The sequence below is a fragment of the Rhynchophorus ferrugineus genome, unplaced genomic scaffold (genome assembly GCF_030347505.1).
Source record: "Rhynchophorus ferrugineus isolate W39M unplaced genomic scaffold, kcgeb_rfMv2 rfM1, whole genome shotgun sequence".
Taxonomy (NCBI): Eukaryota; Metazoa; Arthropoda; class Insecta; order Coleoptera; family Curculionidae; genus Rhynchophorus; species Rhynchophorus ferrugineus.
Window position 1 is genome coordinate 14301865 of NW_027472580.1, and position 17598 is coordinate 14319462.

Sequence of the window (17598 nt, forward strand, 5' to 3'; positions counted from 1 at the left end):
TATTGAAAAAGGATTATGTCAGAAAAATGTGCTCGTAAACAATATCAGCGCTGAACGAAATGATTTAAAGGAAATCAACAAAATGACGATTCGCGAATAAAAATATCACGTGCTTATCTTATATCCCTCGTACGTATTGGAATATTGGAGCTGAAGTATTTTTAGTTTTATATCTGTTCTAGTTTAAGACCGTAACCAATTACAATAAATTATAACTTAAATGAAATCATTGTCTGTCTTGCATTTGTTCCAATTAATATATAAAAGTCTCTATTGCGGTTATAGTAGAAATAGTAAATATAAAAATAATCATTCAAGCTTATCAGAGAATTTCTTTAAGAGGTAAACAATTTTTCTTTCCATTTTTATGGGTGATTTCTTGTTTTCTTATTTTGTGACAAAGGATAGACAAATCAGTGAAAGTGATCCACTAGAGAAGGGATCTGCGACAGGGAATGATAAGGGTATACGTTAGATCATGTGCTCAATCATGTGATCATGTGTTAAATTCACAGCTAAATTACTAACTTTACGGGTCAGGCTTAAAATTTTGTCAACATCAATTAGTTATTTTTTTAGTTTTTGCTATTGTTATATTTTTAATGATATTATTTGTATATATTTAAATTTTTTGTTAAATTTTAATTTTGAATTTAAATTTAACAAAAGTTAGAACAGAAGATTTGAATATATTGCAAGGCAAATAGTTTATTAAGTGAATATTTTTAACTTAACGCCATGACAACCTTATCTTTTTTCCTTTGGAATATTTTTTTAATAAAAACCATGAACATACATTGTAAAAGGTAAGTTACAAAATTCAACTTGTGGAAGAATTAAAGCCACACACAGATTAATTGAATAGGAATTATTAAATTATAAATAAAGAGTTAATTTTTTTGATAGACGTTTTTAAAATAATTCGCATAATATAAACTGTCTTGATAACACGTTATATGCTGAAGTTAAAATGCAGTTAAATAAAAATATTTGGCAGTTGATTGAAACATTGTTTTTGTTTTTTGAACCACAGCTGTTTGAGACTATTGAGTTAATTTTAATTATTTTACATGATTTTTACATTTAGATGAATTACATTTTAGTTTAGGTATTATTTAATATACCTTCTATTATTTTATTTATTAATCTATTCATTGGCACGGTATGAATTTTAATAAATTCTATAATTGATTTCTGCCTACCTCTCATATAGCGTTGGGAACTATCGACTGAAAACAATCGAAACAGTCGACAGTCGAAAAACAGTCGAAATAGTCGATAGTCAAAAAACTAGCGACTGCAAATAGTAATTACTATTCAGTTCGACTGTTTTATTCAATTCGTGATGTCAGACGAAGATGTACGAACCCTTTCCTGTATAAGTTGTGAGAGAGGAAAGGACGGAGATAATTTCTTGGGCGATTTAATTTTATACGTGCTTATATGTTCCAAGTACTAACTTAAATAAAATACTAAATTCTATTAACATGCAATTAATAATTTCATTTTAAAGGAAGTAAAATTACTTTTATATTTGAATGTTATGTGGATCTGTAAAAAGGAATGGAATTTTTCTATGAATAATACCCCTCAAGTGTTAATTACTATTTTCAAATAATATACCATAATAAATATAGACAATACAATAGAACTTAAACAAAACTTAAAAACTAAAGATGTACAATAACCATAATACCAAATTCTAAACTAATTCAAAATAACTAATTCATGACATAGTTAAAAATTATCGCACAATATCTACTTGAGCTTTTTTAAATAAAATATTGGCTTTATTTATTATTGAACGGAAACATTTTTTAACAAAAATAGAGAGATTAATCGAAATATTACCTATTATTGCTATAATAACAGTCAAAAGTATTTTACTATTTATCATACACAATTTTAAACTTTTTGCCCTATTACATTAACAATCTTGAAAAATATCAATCCAAAATGCTGCTATATTAATATACAATATATTGTTATTTACAAGAAAACTACCAAAAATATCATAAAACTATATATATTACATATAAATCTATGTAAGCATAAATTTGTACATTTTTGTCAACGCCGTGACTAGGAAGACAGGGCCAGAGCGTTAAAAATCAGTCGAATGAAACTAGTAGAACCAAAAATAGTAATTAAAAGTAAACGACTGAAACTGTAAAATGTAGTCAGTTACTAAACAGTTGATAGTCGGTTTCAGTCGATAGTTCCCAACACTACTCTCACATAAACCACAAGATCCGGATGTTATTTTTTTATAAGTCCTTTTTTATCCGTCCTTTTATCGTTAATCATATCTAGAGTGCGACACTGATTAGAAAGATAAAAGAGGCAGTGAACATTGTTTATACCGTCCAGAAAATCTGCCCCAGATGTTAATAAATTTACAGTTTATTTTCGTTTGTAATACGCGGATCACTTTATTTTTCAAATAAAAGAATTTTAACTCGCGTTTGCCTTTAAGTGCCCTCGATCGGTTTAATTAACGTCCGAAACGATAACATCTGAACATTCGGCTTCTTGTTAATATCGCGTATACAATCGGGAATATTCGCATGATTAAAAGCGCGAAAACTATTATTATGTGTTTATTTTTTTGGCTAATTTATGTGCGAAATTCTTTTTTATTTCAATTTACTGCTCGATTAGTTTGCACATTCAACAAATCGATTATTGGCTTGTAGTATGTGGCCTGTCGATGTTGTAATAGGTTGGAGAAAAGTAATTTTAATTTTTGATTTATCTATTCTGGCAGGATATTTCAACGCTCAAACAAGGTCAGCTAGAACTATCTAGGAAGAAATTATCGGACAATTTGCTTATGGAGAAATGCATGACGTTGGTTTATGATTGTGTTTAGTCATTACCGGTTTTTTAGGAAAAACTACATAATTTTCAACAATTTTTTAAAATTAATTACAAGTTGTATTAAATATTTTTATTACAATCTTAATTTATAAATTAATTTATTACTACTGTTCTGTTGTACTTGCATTAATATACAAGCAAGGCGTGTACGGGATTAATACATCAGTATGTATTTCCCAATTTAAAATAAAACTAAACTACTCAAGTTACAGTTAAGAATACACTTATACACCAGACAAGTTCGTGTGGTTCGGTTTCCTTCAATATCTGATTTATTGTGTGTTGTCCAGTAGGTGTATTGCTTCCACGTTAACGTGATTTAGCAACCTTATTTCATGTTTAAAGGCGAAATCTTGGATCCCTTCGTATAACCGTTTGATTTCGAAGTCATTGGGCAGCCCTTTGTTGTTTACGTAGCGATAAGCATTGGTAATTAATTGTAGAACTTTCTTTTGGGCACGTTGGACTACTAGTTGGTTTGACGTTTTAGTGCAACCCCATATTTACACCCCATAGGTAAAATGATTGACTGATAAACCAAATTCTTTAATTTTAGGTCAAGTTGAGAGTATCTGCCGGCTAACCAGTACAGCTGCATGACTTTGAGTCTAATCTGCTCTGCCTTTTGTCTAATATGATGGTTCCAGTTTAACCTACCATCGAGATATATTCCGAGGTATTTGTCTGATTCTGTCTGAGGAATCGAGTATCCGTCAAGTAATATAAATAGATTTTTGTTATCACTACATAGTATAAAACAAAGTCGCCTTTTCTGTCCCTATATCCCTATGTGCGCTTAAATCCTTAAAACTACGCAACGGATTTTGATGCGGTTTTTTTCAATAGATAGAGTGATTCAAGAGGAAGGTTTATATGTATAATACATGCATAATATACTAAGTCAACATTGCTAATTTTAGAGGTTTCTAACGTGATGTCGTAAATTAACCTATTTTTTTAAGCTTATTTAGCAATTAGCAAAAACGCTGCCTAACCCTACGAGTTAGATCAAATTAATGTACTACAGTATTGTACACCACAAAAAGGTCTACAAAAAAGTCCGCGATGGTATATGTTTATCTTTTAGGGATAACCCACATTAACCATTTTTATTGTTTACTTTTTACGTGAGAAAATGGCTTATTTACGAAGCTATTTTAAGCAATACGGCATTAATCCTTATCGAATTAAGTACCTTAAATACAGTGTGCAATTAATATAGATCAATATAGTTCCTTACAGCATGTAAATTAAACAAATATTTTGGGAGATATTACAAATTTAAAATTTGCGTTTAAAAATGTGTAATGTAATAAAAATTGTATGAATTTAGATATTCCAAAGATAGCAGGAAATCTTCATACTAAGTATAGGGGAAGAGGAATTGTTTTACTCCAAATTTAATGCGTGCAGGCCAATGGCAGTAATGAATGAACCAAAAATACTGGATCGATTTTAATAATGTTTTCATTGAGTGACATAGGCATATATATTTTATGCCCGTGCAAAGTCGGAGCGGGCCGCTATGTTTTTATATACAACGTTCATATTTTTTCTGTAGTGTATTTAATTTAGTATCAGCATTGCACCCGTGCGAAGCCGGGGCGGGTCGCTAGTTTTGCTATAACGCAAAATTAATATGGACACATGTGGAGCTAAGCTGTATTTTCCAATCTCCAATTTATTTGTAAATCTTGTTGACCGCTACTTGTACTTTTTCTATAGCCTTATACAGAGATAGATCTTTTCCCATGATAACTGTGATATCGGCAAATGCTCCAAGTACTGTTCTTTTACTGTTGAGATATCAGCAGTATAGAGCATATGTAGGAATGGTTTCAAGACACTACCCTGTCGAATTATACGATTCCAGTAGTAGATAGTAATTCCGCGGTAGATCATGCATTGTATTATGATAAATCTAGCTCATTTTGTATCTTAATCCCAAATGTCATACACGGTTAAAATTTGTGAGACGTCCAGGTATATTGCAGGGCTGTATTTTTGTACTTCTAATGTCTTTCCTGCAATCGCTGTTACTTTGTACACTTGGTCGATTGTTGAGTGGTGATTTCGAAATGCAAACCGAAAATCTGGTATTTCTATAAATGGTTTAATACATTTTAACAGCAATTTCTCAAATAATTTTGATATGGTAGGTAGCATCGAAATAGGCCTCTAAGATCCAATTTTTTCTGCCGGTTTATAAGGTCTTTCAAGCATAATTATTCTAGTAACCTTAAGAAATTCCGGAACATGTTTCAATATCAAACAATATATAACACTATGATCAATGCCTTTCGTGGTAGCTTTTTTAATAACCCAGGTGAAATATTATTAATTCCTCAAGCCTTTTTAGGACTGATTTTGTTATCAATTTCTGTGGTAACTTTCACTGGAGAAATTATAATTACAGCTACATCGGGCTCATAAACATGATTTATATCTATTGTAGATTTGACATCGTTCTCTGAGTTATTCAGCATTTTCATCGTTGCGCAGAATTGAAGAAAATGCAAAAATGTATTTATTCAAAGTATTAATCTTTTAATTCTACACATGTTGCCCATCTTTCAGGACATGTATGGATGCCATCCGAAAAAAATGTCTGTTCTTTGAGCAAAACCATTCATGGAGCCATTTTCTAACTTCTTCGAAATTGACGAAGTGTTGCCCTGCAAGAGCATGTTCCACTGATGCGAAAGTTGATAGGTGGGGTAAAGTCTGGAAAGTACGTGGAGTGCAATAATATGACCCATCTAAGTGCTTTCAATGCTTCCTTGACCGATTTTGTTATATGAGACGACGCTTTAATGTGCTGTAAGATCACGTTATTGTGTTAAGGCCTATTCTGAACTTTTTTCGATCAATGTTTCATTAAAAATTAATAATGTTTCATTAAAAGCCAAAACACAATTTGAGACAATTTGAGATTAATAATAGTAAAGAATTACACGGAATATTTAAACTGGTTAAGTATTTTATATATTTGTAATAATATGTAGGAAAGTCTCCAATTTTATGTTTAGTGGAACAGTATTTAGAATTACTTGTTCTGTGATTACAAAATAGTAATATAATAGATTTATTTTGTCCTCTTCAATATAATATGCATTTATATCAAATTTTCCATTTTTATTAATTGTCGCTCTGGTAGAAGATCGATATATTTTGGTGTAGTTTTCATTCATAATGGACATCATCTATTAATTATTACTATGTTTATCATTCTACATTTATTTCATATAAAAATATGGCTATGAGTTTATAATTGTTTTATAATTCTGCATACTAGTAATCAACTAGAACAAACATTAGAATGTCGGTTTCGTTGGTGCAACAGTCAAGGCGACAGGACGGTGCTCCTACTATTGCGATATTCACGGGTTCGAATCCTACTGGGACATGGATGTTCTTTATGTTTGTGATTGTAATTATAAATGTCGTTATAGGAACCAGTGGGAAATCCGATAAAGAATAACTATCCTAGTCACGCCAGTAACCAGGCTGGGTAAGACCGGATGTCTTCTGGAATAGTCTCTAAATTGGCCACTCGCCAGACGGTAGGCTTAACGCCGAGGACCATGGTTCGGAGTCCACGTGAAACTGTAACTTCAGTCCAGATAAGCCTTCGTTGGAGAAAAGGAGACTTATATAGATATTTTTTAGACATTTGAATAAAGTTATGTAGCGACCTTGAGGCATGTCGAATTTTACATCGTGGAATAACGGTCTACAAAATACCCAGAAATATAATCCCAGATGTTGAACACGGGGGGGTGCCAGCAACGCCAACTAGAACCCGATAACGAATAGCTGGCGGCAACCCCGAGACGTTTATCTGGGATGTTATTGAAGGGTATTTCGATTCATTCAGTGCTCAACCATCGTTTGGTTTAGACGTCGCACCATCGACTGCCCAAGCCTCGTCTCCAGGTAACACCGCTGCCATCCGTTTTATCTAATTGTATTTTTAAAATTTTTTTATATAGCCAATAAATAAAGGTCACATAATGTAAACACCACAGTTTCATTTCGTTTTACCTCCATTCACCGAGCCATATCAATTACCCTAAAGTTATTTAAAATAAGACAGTAAAGGATTTAATTGCATTTGGTTAATACATTAATTCAAATTACATTAATTATCAAACTATTAAAATTATCATATTAAAATCCAGTGCAATTCCTAAAAATTGTACTACAACTTTTCATTTAAATATTGAATACCTCGGCATTCATCTGGACGGTAAGTTAAATCGGAAACAAGTTGGAACAAACTCCGAATGTGACCTAAAATCAAAGAGATATGTTTAGTAGTCATTTAAAAATCCTCGTTGGACTTATGAAGTTCACTTAGAAGGACTAATTTTTCTTATGTATACATGCAAGTACAACACAAGAATATTGAAAAAATATTTTTTATAAATTAACATTGTGACAACAAAAAAAATATAATAATATATGGAATTTTAATTAAAACTTGTTTTTACAAGAACAGAGGAAATTTATCAAAATATATAAACAAACTACACAAAGCAGTTGAACCGTTTGTTTTGCAAGTAAATCTTAAGAAGAAACAAGTAATGTTTAAACTAAAGTTTAAGGTTTTAGGTCTTTTTGTGACATCGCGGCATGATTTAACGGCAAAGATTTCCAAACAAACATGACTTAGAGCGGTCGTAAACAGACCCAGTTTCAGATTTATTTGATTATGTTATTTCTTCTTACTACAGCTGATCATCTCTTAGATCGTGAGATGAAAGCGGGACCGCCGATCGATATATTTCGGGACTTCGAAAAATATGGAACTGTGACATTCTACAGATTGCTATTTAGATTTTTTGGTTTTTCCAATCGTTGATATTGATGGATATTTTGTATTATTTTTTTGTTATTTTAGTCTCATAGTTGTTGTGATGTATATCTAGAATTGACATGGTGGTTCACTTCAAGAACACTTCAGTTCAAAAACTAATTCTATAATTTTCAAATGTATTTATTGTTTCTTAGAAATATATATTTATTTAGAAAAAATAAGGTTTCAAGAAAAACGCGCTTTTTATATTTTAATATTTAAAATCGCATTACACAATTATAATGATATATTATACACAATTATATATGAGTCAAAAATAACAGTCATAAAAATTTATGAAGTCACGACGTTTTGTCGTTTTCAATGTTTTCGCATCAACTTCGATTTTTACCTTATTTATTTTGAGTTTAACATATAAGAAAATTTAAATCTAAATAAAATAATGATATAAAAATAATATCATTAAATATAATTTATTTGAATAATAATATATCTAATGCGTATATTATTTACGAACGATTTAAACTATAGTTTATTATACAGTAACAACAGTTTGTAAGATAGGACTGTTTCATTATATTTACATTCATTTATTACATTAACTCCTTTCCCCTCCATTTATCAAATGAAATTCTAAGCGCATTTTTTATGTTGTGGTCGTATCTACTGGAGCCCTAATCTACCTAATTAACAATTTTATATCCCAGTAATATATTTTATTTTTATTGTAGAGCATACTTTTAACGTTTTACGGTAATTGATGTGGCTCGGTGAAAGGAGGTAAAACGAAATGAAACAGTGGTGATTACATTATGTGACCGTTATTTATTGAATTAATATAAAAATGTAAAAATACAAATGAAAAAAAAAAAAGGCTGGCAAGGTTGTTACCTGGTGACGAGGCTTGGACAGTGATGGTGGCACGTCTAAACCAAACGATGGTCGAGTACTGAATGAATGGAAATACCCTTCAATAACATCCCAGATAAAAGTCTCGGGGTTGCCAGCTATTCGTTATCGGCTTCTAGTTGGCGCTGCTGCTGGCACCCTGCCCGTGTCCAACATCTGGGATTATATTTCTGGGTATTTTGTAGACCGTTATTCCGCTATGTAAAATTCGACATGCCTCAAGGTCGCTACAACGTTTTTACGTTTAGTTTCCTTTTTTGTAGTATTTCCATCTCACGTGTCCTTGTCAGGTAGTTTTGATATGTGTATATTACTCCTTATTTTCTGCTGTTTCCAAGTAACTACATTTATCTTCCAAAATTATATTTAACATATCATCCTACCAAAGTTAATGTAAATTTTAAAGAAATAAAATTATATACATATATTTATTTGTTTACTCTCTTATCACTTTGTCTTGTTACTTGTCAATATAAGCTCCCATAATGGGAGTTTCATTCAATCACCTTCACTAGCACCATCAGTATCACCGTTCATGTCTATTACTAAATTATTCATTCCTTCTTCTGCATGATTGATCGAGTTCATACAAACTAAAGGTGTTATTGTAGATACTGTTCCTTTCCTCAAGACCAAACAGATCTTCTAATGCATTTTGCTGGTAAAAGGGAACCCCATTATCTCATTCCTGTTCGAGGTAACTGACTAAACACACAACCTGTTTTTGATCTTGACTATATATTGGCTCTGGCATTTTCACTAAGACCAATAACAAATATTAAGTAGAGATGTTAAATGTATTAAAACAAGCAAAGCGCCAAAATAACATTTTTCTGTTTATATCCTTTAATTATTATCACTAATGTTTTGAAGAATTTTGAGTACATTTGACAACGAGTCGAGTCTTATAGGCTGATTCCGTTACATTGTTTTATTTTTATATAGGTTAATAAACATTTGAAGAAATATAAATGTCAGTGATTTACATAAACTGTCACCAAGTTATATTAAATAACCCTAACTAAAATTTATGAGAAATAGTTAATATCTGAAATGTATCAAAACTACGAAAGTTTGAATAAGGCTTCAGGAATATTTCGATTAAATAGTTCTCAGTGGAAACGAGTGACGATTTTGAGGACAAAGGTTAAATGTGATAACTTAAATTGTAACATTTAAAGAGATGTAGGAATCATTGTAGTGTATTATCTTTGAATGGAAATTATATTAATGAATGAACTTACGAATATTTTTCGTGACAAAACGTTCGATTATAATTAGTTAGATCATAACCTTTTCAACCAATTATTTATTTTTGGACGCTCTGTTGATTATAACCTACGTACCATGTGCAGATTGGTTTAGTCTTGAAATGCTACTAATTAATTTTGAAGAATTTATCATATTGCTGAAATATATTGTTATTAATACGTATTTAGATGAGATATAAATAGTTCGTCTTGGGAATTCAGTATTTATTATGGAAGTAGTAGATGTCCCAAAAGCACATCTTCGAGAGTTTGAGCTCATTTTTCGTCGAGACTTGGACATCTGTCATTGGACTCGGACATTGTGTTCGAATTCTTGTGCTCCTCCAGGCCGTTCTTTGCCACTGACGTTATAATCACCACTTCTCTATCGTTGAAGGCAAAATCGATAATTGGGGAAAGATGGAGCAGCATCACCAAATCAAGCAGCCGGAGTAATGAATGTCAAAAATGCAAATTTGACCGTTCCATTATTAGCTTCCGCGAATACTGAATAACTCAATAATAATAAAAGGAAAACTGTACTCATATGTAGAAAGATATCAGAGACCATCATATTTAACAGATAGTTAGGTTATTTAACAGTTGTTTACATTAATATTTCGCATTTTCATCAATATATATCGCTGACCAACATAAATGTAACACGACAATTGAAAAGTCCTCGGCCTGACACATAAATAGTGCCACTAGAACTAAATACATATGTTTCTTTGTTAGCCCTAACCCTCAAAAGATGCGTGTATAAATTTGACAGCTGTCGGATCATTAGTTTGTAGTTTAGCATTTTAATAGTAATTAGGATAGTAATAGGATAAAAAGAAATTTCGCGTGTTGATAAAATATTGCTTTTTGAAGGGAAAAAGTACAGTTGAAGCAAAAACTTGACTTGATGCCGAGTTTCCGGTCGCCACTGCCACAGGAAAATCAACCATCAAGTATTGGTATGCTAAGTTTAGACGTGGTGAAATGAGCACCGAAGACGGCGAACGCAGTGGACGCCCAAGAGAGGTTGTTACCGACGAAAACATTTAAAAAATAACACAAACTGATTTTGAATGACCGTGAACTAAATGTGTACATCATATCATTCATGAATATTTGGGTATGAGGAAAATTCTGTGTAAAGAGGGTGCCGCGCGAGCTCACTTTTGACCAAAAACAACGATGAGTTGATGATTCGGAACAGTGTTTGAAGATGATCAAGTGTAATAAATCTATGTTTTTGTGTCGATATGTGACAATGGATGAAACATGGCTCCATTATTTCATTCCAAACTTTAATCGACAGTCATCCGAGTGGACTGTACACAATGAACCCGTCCCAAAGCGTGGGAAAACGCAACAGTCGGCTGGCAAGGTTATGGCTTCTGTATTTTCGGATGCGTATGGAATAATTTCCATTGACTACCTTGAAAAAAGAAGGACCATTAACAGCGACTATTAAATAGAGTTATTGGACCGTTTGAAGGATGAAATCGCCGAAAATCGGCCGCATTTGAAGAAAAAGAAGCTGCTGCTTCACTAAAACAATAAAAAACACCCTGTCAAATATCCATGAATTGGGCTTTTAATTGCTTCCTCATCCACCATGTTTCCCAGATCTGGCCCCCAGCGACTATTTCCTGTTCTCAGATCTCAAAAGAATGCTCGCTGGGAAGAAATTTTCGTCGAATGAAGAGATGATTGACGAAACTGAGGCCTATTTTGAAGCAAAGTACAAATCATACTACAAAAATAGTATCGAAAATTTGGAGGGTCGCTATAATTAGTGATTCACCTTTAAAGGGAATTATGCTGAATAAGAAAAAACTAATTTTGCAAAAAATTGTGTTTTATTATGGTAGGCCAGGGACTTTCCATTTGACCTGTTAAATACCTAATAAAGTCAGTTAATTATTTATGTTTTTACATAATTACTTTAAAAAAACTAATAAATAAAACACTAATTATCGAAATGTTTTTTGTTTCAGATTTCACTGGTAGAAATAGCAGCAAATTTAGAAATAAGAAACAGGACTATATCTCAAGTACAAAGATCCTGCTCGGAACAACGGGTAAGTGTACGATATGATCGTTTAAATAATGTTACAGGAGAACGTACACACGTCTAAAACTACGATAATATGCATACATAATTGCTTTTTTTGTTAACTTTGTCTTGCGTAAGTGAATTGTCTAAATTATCGAGTTTATTGTTGGCAGTTTTAATAAATGGACAATTATCGAATCATTGTGCTTATTTTCGAAGAGTCACGATTTGTTATGTATATGTTATTTAATATGTTAAATATACATAATTAACCTACTGGCCGCCAGTTAGTAACGTAAACCTTTGTTTATCGGTTTTAAGCCGCCGATAGTCTTTTTAGTGCTAGTATGACAAGCAAATTTAATAAAAAATTGGTTATTGGTATACTTTATACTAGAACTGTGAATTAACTTTGATTTATTTACAATAGGTGGCTTAATTATCCTTTTGTGTATTGTTTGTATAATTTAAAAATCGCATGGAGCATATACACACACATATCAGACCCAAATTTTATAAGCGTCTGTAGGATGTACTCTAACTGATGCACTTATAAGTTAAAAACGTGGTACTTTTTTTACACATAGTTTAGCTGAACTAATTCAAAGGGTTTTTGTTTTTTTAATATCTGGGTAAGTATACTGTCGTCGAGTTTATTGTCATTTTAAGATTCCCACAATCTTTCTGTGTGCATTGGCAAACAATCTGGTTCCTCGCTGATTGTTTCGCAATACCCTTTTGCAAATTCAATCGTGGTCGTAGTGCTGTCCGACGAGTTTCGTGAAGGTCGTCTAAAATCGGCTGTTGTGCCAGAAAACATCGATGCTGTGTACGAAATGATTAAGCAAGATCATCATGTCACCTATTGTAAGATTGAGGCATCCCTAAGCATTAGTTCCACCAGCATGTATGCGATTTTAGATAAACACTTGGATCCCACACAATTTGATAATCGCTCAAAAAAGGTGTTGTGTCGATTGGTGCAAAGAAATGCTTAAGAAATTCAATCGCGTTGCTTCGAAAGGCGTTTATAAAATTGTGACAGGTGACGAATCATGGATATATTCGTATGAGCCTGAAAGTAAGCAGCAGTCGATTGTATGGGTGTTCCAAGATGAACAAAATCCAACAAAAGTTGCTCGCGCACGAAGCACTTCAAAGAAAATGGTGGCGTGTTTCTTCGGGAACAGTACCTCTAGAGGATCGTAGAACGTTAAATTCTGATTGACATACAACTATTTATTTGCCAGATAGCTTCGGTGAAATAAGGAAAACAAACAAGAGACGCCGGATTATTCTTCATCATGACAATGCGAGCTATCACGCATCGGAGGCTATTTGAGCACTCAAAACATCGAATTGATGGGTTATCCGCCGTACATTCCTGATTTGGCACCCAATGACTTCTTTTTGTTCCCATCCGTGAATAATAACCTGTGTGGTTAACGATTTTCATCGCCCGAAGAAGCTATTGAAGCGTTCAAAAATTATGTTTTAAAAATACCTCATTCGTAATGAAATAAATGCTTTGAAACATGGTTCAAGCATATGCAAAAATGTATCGATCATCGTGGCAAGTACTTTGAAAAACAATAAAAATATATTCGCAGCTTACTTTTGTTTTTTTCCTATTCCCGAAATATAAATAGTGACCCTCGTACCATGAAGCCTTGACAATGACAATTCCGAAGGACTTGGTTTTAATAGTTAGGATCATATTAAATTTGGGTTTCCTTTTGCAACCCTATAGTTGCAGTCCACCGGTCCACCCTAGCTTGATTTTTTTGTATACAATAACAATCAGTCCACATTTTTTTGCAGCCTCACTCAAAATTGTATTCCCTTCTTCTTCATATGCTCTTGCTATTAGATGTTAGCATCCAGTGTCATGCCCAAGTATTTTGTTATATTCGCATAAGGGATTACTCCAGTAGTCATCATCACTGGGCGTACTTTATTTTTATTATTTGATTTTGTTTTAGTTATTTTTACACTCAGTAATATTATAGATAGCTGTTTCAAATCTTTTTAAATATTTTGTTTCATTGTTGTTACTTAGCGAAGATTAGCGTTATTAGATAGCGTTATTATTAAATAGCGAATAAATCTGTATCATAAGCAAGTATGATCATTGTTACTCCTTCTCATTTATAGATATAACTGGTATAAGTAAGTATGTTATGAATAATCATACTACTGGTTCAATTATACTATTATACTTGTATCACACCCGCATAAATGGGCTTTAAATCTGAATATTCCTCCATCTATTTTATTCTGGGGTGACGATACGAACTAGATTATGAGAATCTGATTCATTTGATTAGATAATCTACTTATTGAGAGTCTCGTGCCATACTATAATAAAGGCTGGGGTAGCATTTAGAAATACAGCCGAAAAAAATCCTTTTAGCCGTTTTCTCATATATCCGTAATCCATAATATTTTCTTCAAAGAATGGTTTGATTTTGATCGATACAATATTTTATTTTTTTGCGATTTATTTGTTTTCGAGATCTAATACTTTTCGCAATCTTTTACTGCATAGGCATGTTTTTAATTGTAAAGTATGCAGTTTTATTACACGTTTCTTGGTATCTGTTTAAAAACTTAGTATTTTTTTAATCGCCTGTCAAAGTGTATAATTATTCCCGTGATCATCTGTTAAGTTTTTTAGAAACTATAAGAAAAATATATCACTTTTCGGAGAACTTATTATCAGTTTTGCTTTGATTTGTTACCATTTTTACTTGTTTTACCTTTTCTCTTTTACGTTTGATTAAATTATCCTTAATAAACTTATTCCAGATATAAGAAAATTAAATTTAAAAATTATTATAGAATTAGTCAAGTTTAGCTAAAAGAACATATCTCTTTAATAAAATAAGTCTACCAGTGTTTTCAATCCAAATAAATATCTGAAAAATCTAAATTTTACAAACAAAACACAAATTAAACAACGCAAATTAGTGCAGCACTTCGCAGCTGCAGTTACTATAACATCATGTTAGATGAAATTAAAAAACTATACTGTTTAGTTGGAAGAATGAAGTAGAAATTGGTTTATCAGCCAATTAGTAAATTATTGTCCTGTTTGGACTTATTGTGTAAAAATATTTAATCCAACGCTTTCTAACAAAATAGCATATCGCTACGTAACCATCAAGAAACTGCACGATGACATCGAATTCAATTCTATTTACTAAGTAAGTTATCCAAGATTCTGTCTTAAGACATTAAATAAGATTATTGAATTATAACAACACGGAACTGATATATTGAATGAATTGAAGTCAATTAAACCATATGAACATATATAGTGTATAGGTGTTGCTCTTATTTATAATTTAAGTAGTCTAGTTTAATTAATTTTTTCCGAAAATGCACACTTATTTATTTATCCTACATTCGTCTTGCTTCTGTTTTGGCGCAAGTACAACAGTGCAATAATAGTAAATAATTTTTAATTTAAGATTGTACTAAGGATATCTAAAGTAAGATGTGATTTAAAAAAATATAACACAACACAATGTATATAATATCATTATTTTATTTCAAATTAACAAGATTAAACATATTATATACATAAAATTCTACTAGAATAGAAGCCAGAATTGGTTGTTATCACTAATGATTTTGGTTATAAACTATTTTTACGACATTTCTCGAAAATTAATAACATAGTACAAAGGTGATTGATTGATTAAATTAATTATAATAATGTAGAATGTGGCGTTAGATAATTTACTTTTACGGGTATCAATATCATTAAATATACATGCAGTTGTTACCTAGAAAAAAAATCATACAGAACAAAGAGGCTTTAAAAAAATCATAAAGATACGAATAATTTCGTCAAAACTCATGTCCGAAATGCAGATGCCGGCGCGTCCGAAAGCGGCAGGTATAACTCAGCTGACAAGAACCATATAGATGTCATTTCGTGATATTAATAGGAAGCATCTCTTTACGTGCCTCGGTCATATTTTAAAACCGATTTTGTTTTGAGAATGTACAGGCCTGGCACAAAGATCTGAGAGATAGCGACGACGCCTTTTTTTACGTTCCGTTTTGTTTGGGCAAGTGTTGAATGCGGTCGAGACCGTAATTTTCACTCATTTACATCGATAAATATTTATTACGATTTTTCTTTTGAGCTTTTCGGTTCGTCTAGTTTATTATTGATCATCGGTTGACATTGTATCGAAATCTGTTGGTAATTAAGTCGAAAATAGATTTTAGTGAGTGACGGAGCAATAATAACAATGATATTCAAAAATGTATCATCGTGTTATCCAATTTGCATTTTAAGAATGAAATGTATGAATAATTTATGACTTCCTATATATGAGTTTTGAATATGGTTAAATAACAGGACAATATTTAGTACTTAATGAATCAATATATACTTTGTTTATATTATATGAATTAAAAATTAACGGGTTTATTCTAAAAAGTTAAATTTATAAAATAACCGCTAGTCTAATATACAATAATATCAAGATGTTTTTGATATGCTTGGAGATTTGGACACTAATATCTTCTCTGACTCCGTAAGCTTAACATATTTCATATATTATTATATTCCTCTCTTTCTGTCTTATTCACTAACTATGGTTTATTTGGACTGAGCCTACTGCTAAATGTGGGTTCCGAACCACGGTCCTCGGCATTAAGTCTACTGACTGGTGTATGACCAACATATAGATCATCCTCAGATATTTTTATTATCTTATTTATTTATTTATTAATGATCCATGGTCCTGATGGGTTCATATCAAACAGATCAATTGAAAAGACCCCGGCTTACCATAGTAAAACATATTTTTTGGGTGATACACTGATTATAGAGACCATCCAACTTTTCGATACCATTTTTGTAGTACGATTTGTCTCTTGTGTCAAAATAGGCCTCAGTTTCGGCGATCACCTCTTCATTCGACGAAAATTGAAGAACACGAAATGGTCGCTGGGGGCATGGTCTGGAGAACACGGTGGAGTAGGAAGCAATTCGAAGCCGAATTCATTGATTTTTGCCATCGTTTTCTGACTCGTGACACGGTGCATTGTCTTGGTCAAGCAGCACTTCCTTTCTTTTCAAATGCGGCCGTTTTTCGGTGAAATGATGGGGCCATGTTTCATCCATTCTCACATATCGACGCAAAAACTCGGGTTTATTACGCTTGACCATCTTCAAACACTGCTCCGAATTATCAACTCGCCGTTGTTTATGATCAAATGAGCTCGCGCGGCACTCACTTTGCACAGAGCTTTCTCATACCAAAATATTCGTGAATAATATGATGTACACGATCAGTTGATATCTTTAGAGTGTCTGCTATTTCATTCAGTTTCAATTTACGGTCATTCAATATCATTTTGTGGATTTGCTAATATTTTCGTAAGTAACAACCTCTTTTGGGCGTCCACTGCGTTCACCGTCTTCGGTGCTCATGTCACCCCGCCTAAACTTAGCATACGCATCCTTGATGGTTGATTTTCTTGGGGCAGTGTCCGAAAACTCGGCATCAAGCCAAGTTTTTGCTTCAACTCTATTTTTTTCCCTTCAAAAAGCAATATTTTATCAACACGCGAAATTCCTTTTTATCCATTTTTTTCACAATAATAAAAATTGCTTCACTCAAAATGCTATAACTCACAAACTAATGAACCGACAGCTATCAAATTTA

The 17598-nt window shown here is 32.3% G+C and overlaps 1 protein-coding gene across 1 annotated transcript in view; it reads left to right on the top strand.

Moving 5' to 3' along the window:
* Nucleotides 1-17598, top strand: part of Reck (Reversion-inducing-cysteine-rich protein with kazal motifs) — a 164840-nt gene that overhangs the window by 88671 nt on the left and 58571 nt on the right. Inside the window, exon 3 of the mRNA XM_076401879.1 lies at nucleotides 11850-11933. Within this exon, the coding sequence (XP_076257994.1) occupies nucleotides 11850-11933 (84 nt within the window). The remainder of the gene's footprint in view (nucleotides 1-11849; nucleotides 11934-17598) is intronic.